At 42.5% G+C, this 20,846-nt stretch overlaps 1 protein-coding gene across 2 annotated transcripts in view; it reads left to right on the top strand.

Annotated features, from left to right (window-relative positions):
- The window catches only part of PITPNB (phosphatidylinositol transfer protein beta), an 83,778-nt gene that overhangs the window by 42,719 nt on the left and 20,213 nt on the right, over window positions 1–20,846 (top strand). For both annotated transcript variants that reach the window (XM_044674115.1, XM_044674124.1), the window contains exon 8: window positions 10,662–10,739. In XM_044674115.1, the coding sequence (XP_044530050.1) occupies window positions 10,662–10,739 (78 nt within the window). The remainder of the gene's footprint in view (window positions 1–10,661; window positions 10,740–20,846) is intronic.

Here is a 20,846-nt window from a genome sequence, read left to right as displayed (position 1 = left end):
TAGAGGAAATGAATTTTATTTTAATGTGATAAAGATGCCTAATGTTTCTTTGGAACCCTTTTTAGATCACATTTCTTCTGGAAATAGTTTGCTGATTAAGATTGACAGTTATAGTGTAGAATTATTATCTGTGTGTGTGTTTTGTGTTCATCATCTCATCTTAAAATCAAGGAAGTAGTTGTCTGTGCACAGAACATGCTTCTGTCCTTTTAGAATCACACAGAATAAACATACTTCCTGCCTTGTGGGGTGAAGATCACCTTGCAGCTGCTCTTCTCATGGCAGCAATGGCCACCCACCTGTGCTGATCCCCTCTTTGCTTTTGTTTCTTTTTCTTTAGCACTTGGAACATCATCAGCCTCTTGTGGAGGGAGGCTCTATTGTCTTGGATTTATCAGGAATGTCTTTAATGTACAGTATGTAATTTTACAAGATTGATCCTGAACTGTTGGGCCAACTCACTTCTGATCCAAATGTAAAGGGACAAATATCTGGAGGGAAAATTAGGCTAACTGAATTGGTACTGTCATTTAACATTCGAATGTCCAGTTCACACTTAATTAGCTGCACTCTATGTCATATAGAGTCCTCCCCCCAAATCCTGTGGAATTTCTCAGTGGCCCCTCATATACCACTTGAAATTAGAGGAGACTGAAAAAGAAAAGGCTGCCTGCCTTGGAGACCCCAAGGCAGATCATAGCTCTTTTGACTTCAAGGTTTAGTTGCTTTGGACACTGAGACATTACTTGACTTGTTCGTGGTCATGCATCTCTGTGCAGATGATTCCCAGATCTCTCTCCATCTCTGATCTCTTTCTCTGGTCATTAGCATAGTGCATGGCACATGGTAGGCAGAGATCCACTCCCACCTACATCACTATCTGGACATCTGCAATTAAAACTCTCAATACCTTAAACTCACCATCTCTGAATTAGAATTCTTCTTTCTCACCAAACCTTTTCCTCAGATTCTCTGCCTCAGGATTATCCTCAATCCCCACTCACTTTGTTTTATACTCTCAGATACCAAAGAGATTTTCCCACAGTGCAATTCTGACCATGTTATTCTCCCTGGCCCCTTCAGTCAACTCCAGGATGAAATATAAAATCTTCTCTCAAGCATTCAAGTCCTTCACAGTGTCTCTTGCCTGTCTTTCCAGACCTGTCATACTTTACTCTTCTCCACATTCTTCATGTTTTGGTGTTATATATGGATCCAGCCTAAGGAATCCTTTGGCTCCCTTCTCACAATCACATTTGTAAGTGTGTCCAATGTCCTCAAATGAAATTCTGAGAATTACAAAGGATCCCAACTATCTTGGACTTCTGGGTGGGCCTCACTCAGGGTATTCCTATACTTCTCTGGGCCTTTATATGTGGTGTCACCCAGGATTGGAATGTTCTCCCACATTTCTGCCTCCCTGGGGCCCTTCTGTTCTCACCTGCAGCTCTAGGAAGCTGCAGCATGCCTATTAGCCACACCCTGGTAAAACCATCTTGGTAGATGGACTAAACCAGGTTGAGGGCAATTAATTAGGCCTCCAACATGTTGACGAGTTAGAGGGTATCTACCCCAAGTAGGTAACAATGTCTCCTGGGAGGATGGGCAGATGAGAACAATTGTTCCAATGGTCATGAAGGTTGGACATAGAAGATGCCACGGTCATTCATTGCATCCTGGACCATCAGTGGTAGTTCTGGCTTTTGTCCTGCCACTGGACTCGAATGATTCCAGAAGAGAGAGTGAGGCTGACAGCTTGGTGCAACTCTGCCTCACTTAGGTTCATTTGTAAGTAGATCAAGACATTGCCCTGTGATGTCATTGGTCCTCTTCTTAAAGAAGGACAAATAGCAAGACCTTTTTGGGTTCCTCCTCCCCGTTTCTTTTCTTTTCTCTTTGAGATTCTTTTCCTTTTTTCAATGCATATACTTTGTACATGGTTATTTCCTTGTTGTGTCCCCCGTTAGAATATGACCTTGAGGACAGGGACCATATTCTAGCCTTTCTCCAAATTCTCTATATGTCTGCCCTTAGTATGCTATTTGATGAATGTTGCCTGACTATCATCTTGTATCAAAAGCAGAATTTTATTTAAAAAAAATGGGAGTAGAAACTCTTACTTTGGCTGGAAATGGAGTCTCTGGTCCTAAGAAGTATCGAGAAGGAAGCATTGACCTGCTACATTTTTCATCCTTCCCATCCTAGGGGCTCAAAATATTGGTGTTGGCACATCTGAATGGCCTTTTGAACACTCCGTAGCTGAGAATTCCTGAGCCTCAGCCTTAACAACAGGAGGGACTTACAGGAGTGCCTCCGTTTCTCCCAGCTTAAAGTCAGAACTCAAACCCAGGCCATCCTGGCTTTAGTGATGGCCTTCCCTCCACCTTTATACTTTTTCTCTTAGGTTCGGATATAGGCAGACCCCAACCTCCTAAAGAGCTGTCTTCCAGAAGTCTGATGTGATTGTTTATAAGTAAGAATACATTTTCCTCTGGGAACAATGTATGAAAGGTTTCCTTCAGAGCTCATACTAGAGTCAGCCTCTGAATTCTGAAAGTCTTCCTTCTTGTGGTATGGAGATGAATGACCCAGCTGACCTTGAGCTCTGTCTTACCCGTCTGGACAGCCTAGGCCAGCGTTGGAGAAGAGTGAAGTATGACAGGTCTGGAAAGACAGGCAAGAGACACTGTGAAGGACTTGAATGCTTGAGAGAAGATTTTATATTTCATCCTGGAGTTGACTGAAGGGGCCAGGGAGAATAACATGGTCAGAATTGCACTGTGGGAAAATCTCTTTGGTATCTGAGAGTATAAAACAAAGTGAGTGGGGATTGAGGATAATCCTGAGGCAGAGAATCTGAGGAAAAGGTTTGGTGAGAAAGAAGAATTCTAATTCAGAGATGGTGAGTTGGCAAAGGTCTTCAAGTTTACGTGCCCAAACTGCAACTTCTGGCTGCTTGTGAACCCCCACATTATCCCAGAGACTGAAGGGAGGAAGTGCTTGCTTTGGGTGACTGGACAGAGGGGCAAAAGTCCTCAGCGCTGGGAAGAGGGGGAACGGAGCAGTTCCCCTGTGCCAGCTGGGTACACATGCCAATACTTGGCCAATGTTGGTCCAAGTGTTCTAGATTCCATAGCCCTGGGTGCTGTCCAGGGGCCCCTACGAGCCTTTCCAAAATGTGAGAACTGAGCTTTTCTGTAAGCTGTCATCAGGGAGTTACAAAGTGTCTTCCCCTAGTCATCCTAAAGGCAGTGTTCCCCTCATGATCCCATCTGTACCTTTTCAGAATCTGCTTCTTCTTTCAGTAGAGGCCTGATTTCACAGGCCATGTTTTCACCTGCCAGTAAGGCTTCTTACTCCTCACAACCTCAGCTTGACCACCATCATCAGCTCTTTTTCACTGTTATTGGAGAGAGGCCATTAGTTAGCTCTGAGGGCACAGGATGTTTGGAGGGCACCTCAGCTTAGATTTTGGAACTTCTCCATTGAGGGACAACTGGTTTAGAGCTTGCTTTCTTGGGGATTCTTTGTAGAGTCTGGCTTTTTTCAAGGGGTACAATGAAGAAGAATTGCATCCCCAAAGGTCTTGGAACTCCACATCCTAGTGCCAAAAAAAAATTTATGAGATTTTAATGAATGTCGTTCATTGCAGTGTTCACACTTATTTGTTATTTATTACATTTGATTAGCTCTCAAAAGGAACTCTTGGCTTTTACTTGCAAATAAATAGCTCTTTTCAATTAAAAAATCTTGTATTAGCATTAATCAGAATTTGCCAGTGTCGGTCATTTGTATTTTTGTGTTTGGAGCACTATTATGAGTATAAAGGAAGAAATAATTTCTAGGGAAATGACACCTAATCTTATAAAGCTGCCTTTACAAAGCTTCCTCTGGCCCTTCTGCCCCCTGCCCACCCAGTCCTTTGGGGCAGCATGTAATTAACATTTGATCATAAAAAATTTTAAACACAATGCACCTTAGCGATCTCTGCTTCTAAACATAATTTGAAAATGCATTTAAAAATACATTTCCTTGGCCAAGTGAATTTGCTTTCTTTTTTTCCCAAGGATTACAGAAAGTGCATAGCAAATTCAGCCCTCAGAATACCCAGGAGCAAGTCGGCTACAGCTGTCTTCCCCCACAGTATTCTAAAAGAACTAATGAGATGAGAAGTCTACAGCTGGTGGCAAGCACAATAAACCATGCGCCAAGGGCTCCTCCTCATCAGATCCGCTCCTTTCCCCATGGGATCCCGAGGGAGAGCGAATACTAACAAAGCCAGCAGGCTGTCTCCTTCCACTCTATTGCTCATTTGCAGCTATAATTGGTAGCTGAGGTTGCATTCTCTATTCTGAAACTGTCATACATGAAGGAATAGATTTGTTCATTGTGATTTGGAGATAAATCGATGGATATCCATCCACGTGTAGAAAGCCTACACTGGCCACGCCATAGTGAAATTGTAGCGAGGCAGATAGCACAGAGACAAATAAGATGGCCGCTAGAGAGACTAGTGTGATAAACAACTTGGATCTTGCAGGTACTGCCTTTAGAGGTGAAGGAGCTAAGAAGGGAAAAATGTCCACCTTGGGCAAGATGTAGTGTCCCCAGAGAGATCAGTGGAAAGAAGAGGGCTGGGGTTTTTCTTGGGAGCATCTTTATCCACTTTGGTTCTCTTTGAGAATGAGAACAAAGGCAAAACTTATATTTTATAGGGAAAAAAAATCTTATAGGATAGGTTGGTCTGAAATGTTTTTTTTTTAATGCCTTTTGAATACCCAGCAAATGATTCCACTTAATCTTATACTAGTAGTTCATAGGTTTAGAGTCAGCAGTAATCTTACTCTGAGGTCTCTGAGCCCTGATGTATACACTCCCTTCTCTCATCCCCATTTTACAGATGAGCAAATTGAGGCTCAAAAAGAAAAAAGGACTTGCCTGAGACCACATGACTTTAAGCAGAATAGGGCTTTGAATCTGGATCCTCTAACTCTACTCCTACACTCTCTCTATGGCCCTGCACCCTCAGATGGAAATTAGAAGCACAAACATTATGGTCTTGCTTCTTTCTCTGCTATTGTAAAATTGCATCCATGAGGCTTAAATCAGAAGAGTCTGAAAGAATGGATCTACTTTATTCTGTAACTGTAAATGAAATCTGTGGTGAGAATCCTTAGAGGAGGATTATAACCTATTGGTCTATATTGTAGTGAATTTTCATTGCTTTCATCTTCTTCCTCTGCCTTGGAGATTTCTTGTCCTCTCTTGAGGAACAGGTCCCATGGACTGATCACGATTTCATCCAAACTCCCATTTTTAAGAAAATTCAAACATTTTCTTTCTTTAAAAAAAAAAAAAGATATTTATTTGTTGTCTCACCCCCTCCCTCCCATCCTCACACTACAGAACGCATCAACTCAACAAAAATTATCTATAAATTATGTCTTTGGTGTTTCTTTTTATCACAACTCAAGCATTTTTTTGATATAGATGTTTAACATCATTGGGTTCCTCAAGTCATCCCCCCAGTGCCTTGTGAGCACATTCCCCTAGCTCTCTGGAACTTTTTCTCTTTTCCCCTTGAAAGATGCTCCTTGCCAGTGGCAGTACTGTCATGTGACATGTAGTGTTCAAACCCTTGCTGGGCACCCACACATATCATAAAATGATTGCATTGTCATCTCCCTCCCCAAGATTATAGTGTTAATAGATTTGCCAGTAACAGTGCTCTGAAAGCAAGCTTTGTGAAAAAGAAATATTCTAGACATATCCATATTTTTAAGTATTTAATCTCACTGTCTACAGCCCCCCATTTGGTAGTGATCAGCAGTTAATTAATTGCCTCGTGTATTTAATTATTTTTTAAGGGTCTTAAGGTGTCTCCTCCACTCTTTCTACTTTGACTTTAACCTCTCTGAGGAAAGGAACCTTTCTTTATTCTTCTCTATCCCCTGCAAGACTCCTTGGTAGCCCCTCAGCATGCATCCCATGAGAAGTAGTGGCATGGTACTATAGGGATATAAATACAGGACTTGGAGTTGAGAGAGATTTGAATTCTAATCCTGTCCCTCCCACTTAGCTCTGTGACCCTAGGCAAATTGTTTTACTTCCCCAAACCTCAGTTTCCTCATCCCTAGGGAATAATAAAACCTGTAGAACATTCTTCAGAAAGCTGTAATGAAGCACCAGTGAGAATATAGGTAAAGTGATTAGGAAACTTTCAAGCCTTCTCTATGGATAGGGCAGTTATTCCATAATAGGGGCAGAGAGTATCACTCTTTTTTTTTTTTTTAAAGTTCATTTATCTGTCTATTTATTTAATTTTGGGTATTTCCCCGTGGTTACATGATTCATGCTCTTTCCCTCCTCTCCTCCTACTCCCTCCCCCTCCCATAGCCAATGAGCAATTCCACTGGGTTTTACATGTGTCATTGATCAAGATTATTTCCATATTATTAATATTTGCAATAGAGTGATCATTTAGAATCTACATCCCCATTCACATCCCCATCGAACCATGTGATCAAGGAGGTGTTTTTCTTCTGTATTTCTGTTCCCACAGTTCTTTCTCTGGATGTGGATAGCATCTTGCTCATAAGTCCCTCAGAATTGTCCTGGATCCTTGCATTGCTGCTAGTAGAGAAGCCCATTCATTACATTCGATTTTACCACAGTGTATCAGTCTCTGTATAAATGTTCTCCTGGTTCTGCTCCTTTCACTCTGTATCTATTCTTGGAGGTGGTTCCAGTTCACATGGAATTCCTCCAGTTCATTATTCCTTTGAGCACAATAGTATTCCATCACTAACAGATACCACAGTTTGTTCCTGTATCACTTTTGATATGAAATCTGAGGAAAAGCTTGAGTTTGGCTTTGGCAGAGAAGAATAAAGAGGGTACTTTTAGTGCAGAATTTACTTCTAGTTTGAAATCTTGCTGGTAGTACTTGATTGACAAAGAAAGGCAAAAATAGTTTCATCTTTCAAGGAGGGAGATGACATACAAACAATCTGAGGGGAGGCACTGAAATGGAGGGCTATAGAAGGCTTCCTGCAGAAGGGAGGTCTTGAGGTGAGACTTGAAGGAAGCTTGGAAGAGATGAGGAGGGAAGGGTTACAAGCCTGGGGAGCAGCTGGCAAAAACTCTAGGAATTAGGAGGTGTAGTGTTGGGTTCAAGAAACAACCAGGAGGCCAATATCACCAGATCACAGTACTTAGAGGCAAGCAGTAGAGTGTAGAAGGTAAGAGCTAGGAAGAAGCTACATTGTAATAGGCATTGATCAACAAAACAGAGAATTTTCTGTTTCATCCTGGAGGCTTAGGGAGTCACTGTGAGTGTATTGAGTGGGATCCACTTGGTCAGACCTGTGTGTAGGAAGATCCTTTTGATAGCCAAATGGAGGATGACTTGGAGTGTGGAGACAATGCACTAGCAGGCTATTGGCAGCATCTGAGGACAATAAAGACTTAACCCCTGCTTAGCTGGATTTGGGGATTGAAGGTTTGCTTCAGTTGTCTATTCATGGCTGATTTTGAAGGGTGTGGTGACTTTGTCTACTTTATTGTAAAATAGTCACATAAGGCAAACTCTGTTATTTATCTTTAATGCTTGTTCCCAACCATGGACACTTCATGTGTGAGGCATAGGTTCCTGGAGAAAGATGCGGATGGTCCCTCCTGAACTTTGTCTTCTAGCCTGTTCACACCCCATCTGGAGTACTACTGTGTTCTGGCCACCACATTTTAGGAAAGACATTCATCAACTGGAGTGTGCCCAGAAGAGAACAATAGGCATGGTAGAGGGCCTTCAGACCTTGCTATTTGAGGGTCAGTTGATAGATTAGGCCTGACTGAACTGAAACTGGGAAGGTACCATAATTGACATCCTCAAGTATTTGAGGGGCCTTAGAGTGGAAGGCACAGCCAACCTCCTGCGCTTGGCCCTGGGGCCCAATAAGAGGTAATGGCTAGAAGTTGTAGGGAGAGAGAGGCATATTGAGGCACGGGGGATGGAAAACCATTTGAGTGTGCCTAAAGTGGAATGGGCAGCTCTGGAGGGCCTCAGATAAAACCCTGAGGCTTATTGCTCAGAATCAGGATTCTCTGGACTAAACAGATGACCCCTTATACCTCAGTTCTGTGAGAAGCACTAGTGCCTTTTTAAATGAGCCTTTAGTAGAGAAGCAACCTGGAATAGGGTGCAGGGCTCAGGTCTTGGAGTCCAGAGGTTTGAGTTCTAGGCTCTTTGCTTCCATTGGATGTGATCTGGAGAGGGACCTCACCCCCTCAGTGTCAATATCTTCATCTGTGAAATGGGAGTGCAAATGCAGTTGAAGATATACCTCAAGGCTCTTGAGAGGAGAACACTTTGTAAACTATGTACCAGTGATTATGAGATGCCCCTGCTGCTTAATTATCTCTTGAAATGCTTCTCTAGTTGATTAGATTTCTTCTAAAGGCTTATTTTCCATTTGTTTCCTTTTTCAGTTTCACCCTGTTGGCCTAGTAGAAGTGACTTGTAATCATCCTAGGTGTGTTATTAGGTGCTTTACTCAAAAATTAGGACTTCAGGTCTAGAGCAGGGAAGGACCTCAGAGGCCCTAGAGCACTCTAGTTCCTTATTTCATAAAATAGGAAACTGAGGCCCTGGGGAAGGGACCTGGAGCAAGTGATAGAGGTAAAATTTGAACTTAAGTCTTCTGAGTGCAAAGTTGAAAGGCAACTAGGTGATATAATAAATAGTGTGTACTTGGTGTCAAGAAGATCTGAACTAAGATCAGCCTCAGACACTATTAGCTGTGTGATCCTGGGCAAGTCATTAAACAAACCTCAGTTTCCGCAACTGTAAAATGGACATAATAGCACCTACAGAGAGTTGTGTTATTGTTAAAATTATTTCAAGAGATTGATTTTGGTTAAGAATATCATTTTATTGATTAGTCCAAAATCATAACCAATAAAGTAACATAGGCCAATGGCCCTTTGGACAATCAAAGATCTCGAGGATCCTGAATCAGTTCATGGATTCACTTTGGGAAGCTCATAATTTAGCTCTTCCCTTAAGCATCCCAAGACATTTCTAATTAGGAAATAGCTAATTAGGAGGTAGTCCCTTAATTCTCTGTACTTCCCCAAATCCACAGGTAATGATTGTCATGTAACAGGAAAAGAGTCATTGTAAAGTCTTTCTGTTAGCCAGACTTTGCCAAAGGAATGTATTCCTTTGGATTCCTAAGAACAAAGAAAATCTGTAGATCCGATATGGTATCTCAGGTCCAAGGGATTGGCCTAGGAAGCCTCTCTACAGAAATACTCCAGGGCCCTGATGGTATAGGAAAAATCCATTCTTACAGTTGCTATGAGGATCCAGTGAATATTTGTAGTTTGGAAACCTTAAAGAGCTTTATAAATGCTATTATTATTTCCACTGTCTGTGTTATTACTTCAGTAGTGAGCACCTGGAGAGGGGTCACCTCCCAGTTAAGAAGGGATGTCAGATGCTTTGCCAACTTGAAATGAGCCAGTTGTTACTGGGTTTAATAGAGGTACTCAGTAAGTATGTGTTGACTGATAGAAGTGACTGAGATCTCCTAGTTTTGGGTCAGAGGAAGGGGAAGGGGAAGGCTTCTTTAAGGTGTCTGAGCCTCAGACTGTTTTAACTCTGCCGAAGAAGCCAGGTTATGTTCAGGACAGGTATCATCCATCCTTTTGTTATTGTCCTCCGTCTAGGTCTCCAGCATGGGCTTGGAGTCAGGTTTCTGCCTCCTTCACTGTGCTCCAACACTTGGATGGAGAAGAGGCCTCCTGGCACTAGACACATCTTGGGATCAGTGATTTATGGCTCAGATTGCTGTTTCTGATACTCTAATTTGTAGATATTCTAGCAGTTAGAGTGAAACAGACAAATTCATTTAAATGCTGAATGTTTCCCTTTCTCTCTGGACCAGTGCTGGCACTTACCTGGAACCCATGACCCTCCAGTAAGATTGAGATAGTCCTGATGCAGCACTTCCCTACTCCACCTTTCACAACACCTGTACCTTCTGTGGTCCCTAGACTTGTTGGAGAGGCAACTTGCCCTATTCCTTGCCTCCCCGTGGTGGCCTCAAAGAAGCCCTGCCCTGCCTTGCCAGAGGGAGGCTGTTGTGTCCTGTAGTTGTTCTCCTGCTTCTGTAAGCCTTGAGCACCATCTCTAGGTCCTGCCAGCTTCTGGGCTGGGTGCATGCCTCCTCTCTGCCTGTGTGTAAGAAACATAGCTGATTGCTTCCTTAATAATCATTGGGATACAGTCATGCTAGAAAGTGTGCTCCTTTTTGTCCACCTCAGACGTGGCAGAGGAGAACTCACCAGGTGTTGGGAGGATTGGGAGTTTTTTTGCAAAGCTGCAACATGTTCTTTTAGGGGGGCTTGCTACCCTCAAAGAGCCTCTCCTCTGTGCCCAGATGGGTTCTCACTTATTTTCCTGTCTGATTCATAGGCTCATAGATTTAGATCTAGAAGAGAACCTGATGTTCCTGTAGATTTGTCTTATCTTTTGATTGAAGAGGAGACTGGGGCTCCATGAGGGCAGGTCACCCAGCTGGGATTTGAGCCCTGTTTTTCTGACTCAGTCTTCTTGCCAGTGTCTCTCCATAACTGAGACTTTTATCTTTGTTTGGCAGGATTACAAAGCAGATGAAGACCCAGCATTATTCCAGTCAAGCAAGACCAAGAGAGGACCTTTGGGACCCAACTGGAAGGTATAGCACCCTGTTAGAGCTGATGGGTGGGTGGTCTTTGACTGTACAGCATTGACTGGGCAATAACTAAGCCCTGGGAAGGAACTGACATTAAAGGTAAAATTAGAATGGGATTATAAAATGAGAGTTTGGTTCAGTGGATATAGCTTGTCTGCAGGTGGCTGGCACCTCCTTAACAACTCCAGAGTACCCCAAGCCCATGTTGAGTGCAGCACCCTTCAGAGAGGCTTTGGTGTCACACAGACTAGACCCTGACACTGTTCTAGGGAAGAATTGTGGTTTGGTTAGTCTTAGACAAATGCTAAAGAAGTTTTCCACACAAAGCATCATATTTCTTTACATTTCTTAATTATACTTTAACTCTTAGAACCAGTGTTTGTGGCCATTGTTGTAATCCAACTAGTACTGCTGGGCCCAGGAGATACTCACAGAGGCAAAAATGAACTGGTCCCTGACTCCAGGGAGTGCTTGTTTATTTGGCATATGCAGAAGGTGCCAGGGGAATATCAGGGTGTGCTCTTCCTAAGATGAGGCATCGAGGGAGGGATTGGGAATGGGAAAGCTATGAAAGGCTGCTATCTAGGCAAGGGGGCAGACAGACAGAGGGAGTAGGGCAGGGCTGTGGTGGTGATTGTGGAGTCAGCTGGAAGGTTCGTTGGACTGATGTGTAGAGTCCAGGATGTTGAATCTGAAGCACTCACTATAAAGGGACAGGCAGAAGGCACACAGGAGAGCATGGTAGGATCCTAGGATCCTTGATAGGGGTGGTACAGTCAGATTGAGCTTTTAGGGACATGATCTGAGAGCTACATGCCATATAGATTGGAGGGAGAGAGGAGAATTGGGAAACAGGGAGCTGCCCTTGGATCAGGAGTCTGAGATGAAAGGTCCTCCCCTTCATTAGTACAGGTGGGGAAACTGTCTGCCTCTTTGCACTAAAGTTGTTGGAATACTTGTAGTGGAAGAGGCATAGGACCTGATGGACCACTTACTAGGGGGTTATGTTGGTATAAAAGAGGAGAGAATTGAAATGACTCCAATGAAGGGCAGTGACGACCTTGTCAGAGTTTGGGACAGGGGAGTTTGGAGGGGCAGGGTTGGTAGGAGAAAGAAAATAAAAGAAAAATCCCCATTTGGGGATGGGTGGACTTTGAAGATGCCCATGGGACATCCTGATGGAGGAATAGGGCTAGAGTGAAGGTAAAAATCTTAGTTTATTCACCTCAGGGTAAATTAAGACAGTTGTTCAAGTTTGCCTCATGCACACAGATCAGAGTGCCTGTTAAATCAAGTGGTCAACTTAAAGGAACACCAGATGATCCGTGCATAAGTATTTCTGATCATAAGGCAAGAAAAGAACTTAAATACTCCCTGTAATTAAGAGTGCCCAGAGCAGATTTTCTGCCATCACGGCTCTATTTGGCAACTTATCTGTCTATTTTTAAGCCACGCTCAGGCCATCTATAAATAGTGTGGGTCTAGGTGCCAATTGTTGCTTAAAAATAAAGATTGTTGTGATGTTACAGCAAATAACTCATGGAGTAGCTTATTAAAGGAGTCTTACACTGAGGCAGATTGGGCACCTGACAGATTCCTTCTCTGTTTGACAGATGATTTGTAGTCTTGCCCTGCCTAGGAGCCACTGTCTAAAAGACCAGCCCTGGCATGGTTTGGTAAGAGTTGATACAATTGTGGGAATAAAACATCTTCCATCTTCAGTCTGTATACCTGGCTTACCAAAAGTCAGACCTGTATTTTCTTGAAATGAATTGTACAAGTTAGAACCAGAGACTTGTTTAGAAGTTATAAACAACTTCATCTGTAAGATTTTCTGTTGTTTATAAATTAGAAGAGATACATATTTTCCTAAATTTGTTTTACTTGAAACCATCTCACTTGTTTTGAGCTCTCTGCCAACCATAGAAGGCTGTCGCCTTTAAGCCCTGACTTCTTTTTGAAACAGAAGACCACAATAGTAGTCCTAAAGTCTCCTTGCTGTCCTGGAATCACGTTTTAAAGACTTCTTTGTCATAGATATTGGCCTCTCTAGCCAAATAATTTATAGAACTTCAAATGAGCAACAGAGAACAGAGGATTGTGAGACTGAGACATTGAGACTCCCAGAGATGGATTAAATATTAATATATTTTATCATGAATTATCTATTCCTTTCAAATCTGTACTTGAAAAAATGTGTCACATTATCTAGTGTGATTTCTGGTGTCCTCATTTTTTGTGTAGGAACACACCACCATTTTTATAATCAAAACCAGGCACAAAATTGGGTCCAGTCTACTGGATTTCATATGACAGCTAATTCTTTTAGGAACATGGACTGCACATGTGAAAAAGCGAATTTAGAGTCAGAGGGACCTATATAGTCACAATTGCTTTTTTTGGTGTGGCTCCTTTGTAATTCTCTTAAAAATGGCACAAGTTCTATTCTTAGGGTGATCAGGAAAAATTTCATGTTGTTCTTTCTCAGTCTTTCTGCTTTATGGAGTGAAGGATAATCTAGAGTCTATAGTAGTTGCAGTTGTTACATGCTTGTTGAATCCTCTGCCTGGCCAGAGTAAGTGGCAAGAGCTCGTTGAGTCTCCACTGATAATTTGAATTTGTTCTTTGTGGTCATCCCAACTGTAGCTCCATTAGGGGAAAACCATCAAATTCATGTATTGAATTTGGTGCTTTAGAACATAAATCGCAATCAATATTTCTGCTAAGTACCTGCTGTGCCAGGCACTGTGTTGGGAGCTGGGGACATGAAAATAAGTGTGAAGCAGTCTTTTCCTACAAAGGATAAAAGAATGCCCATGACTGCTCTCAGGGCATAGACAAAGTCTCTTCTGAGAGGAGCAGCAAAGTAGGGGTTGGCACTTAAAGGATGCCAGAAATTCTGTTCCATGGGAGTCCATTTCAGGGAAAGGAACAGCCTGGGCCCCCTAGGGGCCTGGCATATGAAGGCAGCAGTGTAGCTGAACTGAAGAGTGCATGAATGGGAGGATAATTGTGGGAAAGGTCCATTGGAATCACCTTGTGATGGTCTATTAGCATTAATGACAGAGGGGGAGTATATGTAGAGTAGGGGAATGATGTGGTCAAGTCCATGCTTTAGAAAGGTCATCACTTGAGCAGCTAGGTGGGGTGGGAGTGAGGAAGAGATGAGCTAGAGAGACCTTAGGAGGTCCTTCAAGGAGTCCATTAGAGAGATATTGAGTGCCTGACTAGGGCAGTGGCCATGCGAGTGGAGAGGGACAAGTACAGGAGATATTGTGGAGGTCAAACAGGTAAGATTTGGGGCCTGCTCAGATATGTGGAGAACTCAGCATGTTGGGAACCTGGGAGCCTGAGAGGATAGTGGTGTCCTTGACAGAAATAGGGGAAACGAGCGTTTAGGATGATGAAGGACAAGTTCTTTTTTGGACATTTTTCAGAAGTGTCTGACTAGTTCATCATATCCATAGGCTGTTGGTGATATAGGATGGGTGCTCAAGAGAAGACCTTGTCATCCTTGTCAGATGCTCCTTAGAGATTGGGAAGGATGAGGAGTGAGAAAAGAGGTGGTGGCCATTAAGAGGGGAGCCCTCTTATTATTTGCGGGGGAGAGCAATTTCTGGTGATGAGTTAAGTCAGACTGCAGAGGGATTCTAGAAAAGAGATGGAGGAGAATTAGAGGCTTCAAGTGAGCGTGGCTTTTTTTTGGCTGAGAGAGAATGGTCATAGAAGATGACTACCAGGGATGGGGCAGTCTGGTGATAGGGAGAGTTGGGCATTTTTATTGGTAGCAAAGAATGAGCCTTACTTGTAAAGGTATCTCATCTACTCTTTGATCTCAATAGCAGGTGAAACTGTCTTTCAGAGGGCAGCTAATGCCATTAAGACAAGACTGTAGCAGAATCATGGGCTATGCGACATTACAGCAGGGTTTGGTTCTTTACAATGGGTTTTAGTATAGTATTTCCATGATACTGCTGTGAAACTCCAGCTTAGGCAACTTGTGGGTAGGTTCTGGTGGTGCCTTTACTTGCCCTCCTTGGCCTTAGCTTGTTCTAAGTTCAAGGATGGCCCCTTGCTCTGGCTTCTTGGCATTTGGTGAGCAAATCCACATTAGACCCATCTCTAACCATCATCATTTTGGAAGAACTGAAGACATTCTGGCCACCTCACTCAAGCTGTCAACCTTAAGAGAAAGTAGGTTCACAGTGTTAAGAGATTTTCTACTAGCCAGGGGTGATGGGATTGCCAAGGCTGAGTTAGTGGGGAGCACAAACTTGGTTTTACCGTCTTTTGTCAATGTTGCCATGTTTTGGGCAGCTTTGGTTCACCATTTAAGCATGTATTCCTATGGTGTTTTATGGTTTGTAGGGTGTTTTCTTCTTGAAAACCCAGTGATGGAGGGTGGTATAAGTATTACCCTAGCCTTGTTTCCAGGTAAGGAGACAGTACCAAATAGGTTTTCACACAGCAAATCATTGGCAAACCCAAAGAGACCTCAAGCCCAGACCTCTAACTCCTGACACCTGTGTGGTCAGTAGTCTTGTCTGTCACAAGCTGACTGTTTTCTCTTGTCTAATCATCACCCCTTGAGCTGTTTCTTCCGGATGTGGTCCAGCTTATTGGAAAAACGTTTATTATCCCATGGAGAATGTTTGGTTTTTAAAGGCAAAGCCACCAGACACTCATGTTCATTTCCTCATGGCTGTAGATACCTTTCCAGTTTTCTCATGTGCAGGGAAGGTAGCAGGGCAACGTGTTCAAAAGTGTTCTGGCTTAGTGCCTTTGCCCTTTCCAAATTTGTTTTTCCTTTGGTTGAGGCAAGAAACCGCCTACTTCTCAAAAATAGATGAAAGTCTTACTTTCAATCTTAATTTATGATCCAATAAAGCTTTGTGTATTGGCCCATTTAAACCAAATAACTTCCAAAGATCTGGGATCTCACCTTCATAATTGGATAAATATGAAAAAGGTGATTATATCTGGAAGCACCTTTCTACGGAATGAGCACTCCCTCACATTTTAAGTCTGGCATTTATGCCTTTACCCAGAAACCTCAAATGGTAGGCTCTTGTTGGTTGCCAGTAATTCTTGCTCATTTGAAGGAAAACCTCAATGGACCAACATGTGGCCATTTTCATTTTCTCAGTGTTTAATGATTCTGTGGTAGTGGCCATCCCACAGAGCCCGGATGGGGAGGAAGAAACTTGAAGCCAGCCCCCTGTCTTTGCCTGCATTAGGAAACTGTTAGAATTGAAAGATCAGAATTTTGGCCAACAAACTGTAATGTTCACCTGTGCCTTTGGTCATCCATGATTGGGGACATGATGAAGCCTGATCTTGGGGTCCCTCTGCTCTACAGGCACTTAGTGGGAAAAGTGTTTGCAGCCAGCCCACTCCTGGACTCCTGGAAGTGAGAGGAGGTTTGGGCATCCTATTGCTCAGACTGGAGAAGGGGATGGAAAGAGCCCATGCTTGAGTCTTAGCTGATCTGAGGCACATTGCTTTTCCTCCCTGGTTCTGTTTTCTCTGCTATAAAATGAGGATGAGTTTAAGTGCCATCTCAAAAGCCTCTTGGATCTAAATCTATAATCCTATAACAAAAAAATCCAGTGATGTGAAATCCCTCCAGGGATGAAATTTTTTTAACATTTATTAATATTTATTTTTTAGAAAAGTTAACATGGTTACATAATTCATGCTCTTATTTCCCCTTCACCCCCCCCCCCCCCCCCCCTTCCTCCCCCTCCCTCCCATAGCCCATATGCATTTCCACTGGTTTTAACATGTGTCATTGATCAAGACCTATTTCCAAATTCTTGATAGTTGCATTGGTGTGGTAGTTTCGAGTCTACATCCCTCCAGGGATTAAATTAATGGTAAAAAGAACTCCAGGCTGTTTAAGAGAATGGTTTCGATTCTAGGCTGTATTGATGCCCCATTGAGCCTGTTGCCTTCTGTTATACTTAAGGGCTCAGTGGAGAGAAGATGCCAGGAGCACTGGGCTGGAGACCAAGGGTCTGGTCCTACCTTGTCATTGACCAGCTGTGTGTCCCTGGGCCAATCACTTTACTCCTCTATGCCTTGGTTTACTCCTATAAAGTCAAGAGGGCTGTACTAGACCAATCAACAAGCTTTTCTTCCTACTTTCCCCCTACTAGTGAGGTATGGTTTGTGGAGTGCTGGACTTGAAGTTGGAGAGACCTGAGTTTGAATCTTTTTTTTTTTTAAATTAAATTTAAATATTTCATTTTTATAGAAAAATTTTCCATGGTTACATGATTCATGTTCCTACTTTCCCCTTCACCCTTCCCTCTCCCCCTCCCCCCAATTTCCAACGCATATTTCTGCTGGTTTTAACATGTGTCATCAATCAAGACCTATTTCCATATTATTGAATGAGTTTGAATCTTGCTTTGGACACTTAATAGATATGTGACCCTGGCTAAGTTATTTCACTTCTTTCTCAGCCACTGTTGCCTTATTTGTAAAATGAGGATAGGAAGATCTATCTTATATGGTTGTTCTGAGGAGCAAATGAAATAATATCTGTAAAGTGCATTGTGAGTCTTAATAGTGGTGCTAGCTGTTGGGAGTAGTAATTGTAGTTACTGGCTAGGCATTATATTCAGTGCTGGAGATGCCAAAACAGAAATGAACATTCTCCCCTTCTCTCTTTTAGGGGATATACCATCTGTTGGAGATGATCTGTCTGTTTTGTTCTCGGGTCTGAAATTTTTTGAATCGGTGTATTCAGATTTGTTTGAAACCTCATTCTCTAGGTGGTGTTAGGAAAGCAGCTCACACATTTGCTTCTTGTTAGACCTTTTGAAGCACCATATTGTAGAAATGATTTAAAAATTTTTTTTAGCATAGCTATTTTCAGGGCCCACGCTTTCGGATATCTTTTAGGTATCTCTTTTGGAACTCAGCACTGAAACATGGGTTCTGTTGACATGGAAGAAATATAACATTTTTCCTCCTATGTAGTGACTAGTCCCACCAAGTGTTCACTCTGTGCTAAGCTGTAGGAGTACCAAGACAAAATAAGGCCTAGCCCTTGCTGGATGCTCTTTGAAGCAAGACAAGGCCTGGTTCCATTGATGTGGCTGCTTCCTACATCACAACAGCTGTCGAATCACTAATCCTTCTGGAAGGACTTGTCAACTCAAAGGGAGCTATCCCAACTCGCTTTGGAGATCCTAGGGTTGTGGCTTCGCCATGCTGAAGTATGAATGGAGAAGGACATGGATGGGAATAACTCAAGTACAAATTAGAGTGGGGTTGTGTACCACGAGGATGGAGAGAGTCCCAGCAGAGGGAATCAGGAAAGGCCTTCTTGGGCTGAGCAGGAGACAGTTCAGAAGAATCAGGTAGAGTGGAGACCTGGATGAAATGATGCTAGAATGAGGTTGTAATGAGCTTTTTAGATTGGGGAGCCACTGACGGGCTTTGAGCTATCGAGTAGTGCTGTCCTTTTGAGCTTTCAAAGTGTGGCTTACCTTTGGTTCTCAGATGTTTTAGCCTTCACTGTCCTTTTCAGCTCTTTGTTTCTGGCCTGTTTTCCTCATTGCGATGGGATAAATAGCTTAAGACCTGACACTTGTACAAAATAAGTTTTTATGGACTTCTTTTCTTCCAGTATTCCTTCCTTTCCTCTGGTCAGGGAGCCATTCCCTATAATAAAGAATATTTTTAAAGAAAACGAGAGAAGAGATCAACAAAAGCAGCTAGTATGTTAAAATGTGTAGAGGTCTGCATCTGGGCATGCAGGCCTTCCTGCAGTGGGATGGCATACATCTTCATAGCATTTTTCTTGGCAAGCTTGTTCTTTGTGAGTTTGTCGTGCATCCTGGGTTCTGATGGAGTCATCATGTGCTTCTTCACCCTCTTATTTCTGGTAAGTCTTGAAGTGCTTCCTTCTTGGTCGTCCTTGGTCAGACTACATGACATTCATGAGCCATTTGGGGTGTGGCCCTTTTCCAATGAGAGACTTTGTTTCCAAGTCTCTGCTAAAGGGATAACATTTTTAAAAAAAACCTTATTTTGTGTCTTAGATCAATACTAAGTATCAGTTCCAAGGCAAAAGAGCACGAAGGACTAGGCAGTGGGGGGTGGGGGTGGGAGGTACCTTGCCCAGGGTCACACAGCTAGGAAATGCCTAAGGCCAGTTAACCCAGAACCTTCCTTCTCTAGGTCTGGCTCTTAATCCACTGAGCCCCTTAGCTAAAATATTAAAATACTTTAAAAAGAATGGTCAAAATAATAGATACATTCTCTGGAAAGGGAGATTTTCCAGATACAGTCATAGCAGTTATAGCTTGCGTTCACATGATGACTTACGGTCTACAAAGGTGCCTTGCATCTCTTTTGTCTGTTTCAATACAAATGAGTCTGTGGGGAAGGTTCTGATATCCTTTTTTATTGATGAGGAAACTGAGGCCCAGGTGCACAGCTAATAAGTGATTGTGAAAGGGTTTAGCTCTTTGTTTTTCTGATATCAGATGCCTTTGATGATCAAAATCACTTACATATTTAATCATCAATAAAAAGCTGAGATTTTTTTCTTGGAAGGTACTTTTAAAAATAGCATATGTCTCTAAATTGCATGGCTAATGTCAAAATATACGTGATCTGTAAAAAAGAAAATCTGGGAATAGGGTTTTTTGTTCACACTTTAAGTTCTTGGCCTATCTTCATTAGTTCCATTTATAAAGATAGGAATGTCTTGCAATGAACACAATGTTGATCTGGCATGGCTTTTTTTATCCTTTGCTTGATGCTGTCTTATATGTAGTGTCTGATAGCTTCCTGTCTCCTGGGTTACCCAGTTCTAAAAGCCACCAGGCTTTGGGCAGGTACCAAAGTTCCAGCAAAGTTCCAGGCCTCCCACTTGTCATCTTTTCAATGATTTCATTTCTGTAGGCCTTTCAGACAGTGCTGCTGGCAACAACCCAGCAGTGCGTCATTTAGGTTTAACTTGTTCATCTTTCCTCTTGGCAAGCTAGGAGTAGAAGACTCGCCTCGCAGATTCTCCGGGAAAGAGGGACTTCAGACAGTTGTCTAAAATTGGTAATCTAGGAGGGGTGTGTGAGCCAGGCCTACATGCTGGAAAAAAGGCTTTGTTGGTGCTGGATAGTAACTTGAACTTGATGTGATGTGCACATATCTAAGACCCAACCCAGCCTCTTTTTAAGGAGATAGAAATAGATGTGTATTGTTGACATCCAGGAAAAGGCTAGGAGAACATTGCCTTTTGGAAAATTGAGTGTTTAGTATCCCTTAGGACTCACTTTTCAAAAAACATTTCCCATCACATTTGTTTATATTTATTTGTCACAGTTCTGAAAGGCGAGAGCTGGTGGATTATACAGACTGATTGCACGCCATGCTTGCTAAACATACCGCTTTTTGTTTGGTTATAATATGTCGCTTGAGTATACATTCCTCTCCTCAAGGCCTCTTTCGCATACCTTAGAGTAACCTAATATGCAGTGTTAAATTAAAAGCATGATTTGGCCTTTTGGGTTTCGTTTCATGTTAGAGATGTGAAATGTAAGGAATTTGGTAAAAATACAAACTACTTTAAGTACACTTTGGAGGGATTTCACAATTGCTTAGTCCTTGAGATATTACAGTTGAAATTGGAATTAGGTTGTGGTGATTCATGACTTGGGGATTTTTCTCTTGGCTTCTCATTAAAACTCAAGGGATCTTGTCCCTTGATAACCAGATGACTTTTGCCTCTATTTTTGCATTCCTGGCTTTGCTTGTCAGCTTATTTTTTAGTTGCCTGCTTTGATTTTTTTGTTTTTTTAGATCTTTACCTTCTGAGATAGAAGAGTAGCAAGGGCTAGGCAGTTAGTCAAGACTTTTCCAGGGCCACGTAGCTAGGAGGTGACTGAGGTCAGACTTGAACCCAGGAACACCTGTCTCGAGGCCTGGTGCTGTATCTACTGTGCTACCTAGCTGCCCTCACCTGCTTTGATTTTTACTTGGCCCAATATAACTGCCATGTACAGTTACAGCTTCAGAAACACACGGGGTTTGGGTAATGTTCAAGTTGTATTTTCCTCCTATATTTTTGTGGAAGAATGGAAAGACTGGAGAATG

This window comes from Gracilinanus agilis, chromosome 1, assembly GCF_016433145.1.
Source record: "Gracilinanus agilis isolate LMUSP501 chromosome 1, AgileGrace, whole genome shotgun sequence".
Classification (NCBI taxonomy): Eukaryota; Metazoa; Chordata; class Mammalia; order Didelphimorphia; family Didelphidae; genus Gracilinanus; species Gracilinanus agilis.
This window is presented reverse-complemented; position numbering and strand designations above follow the sequence as displayed.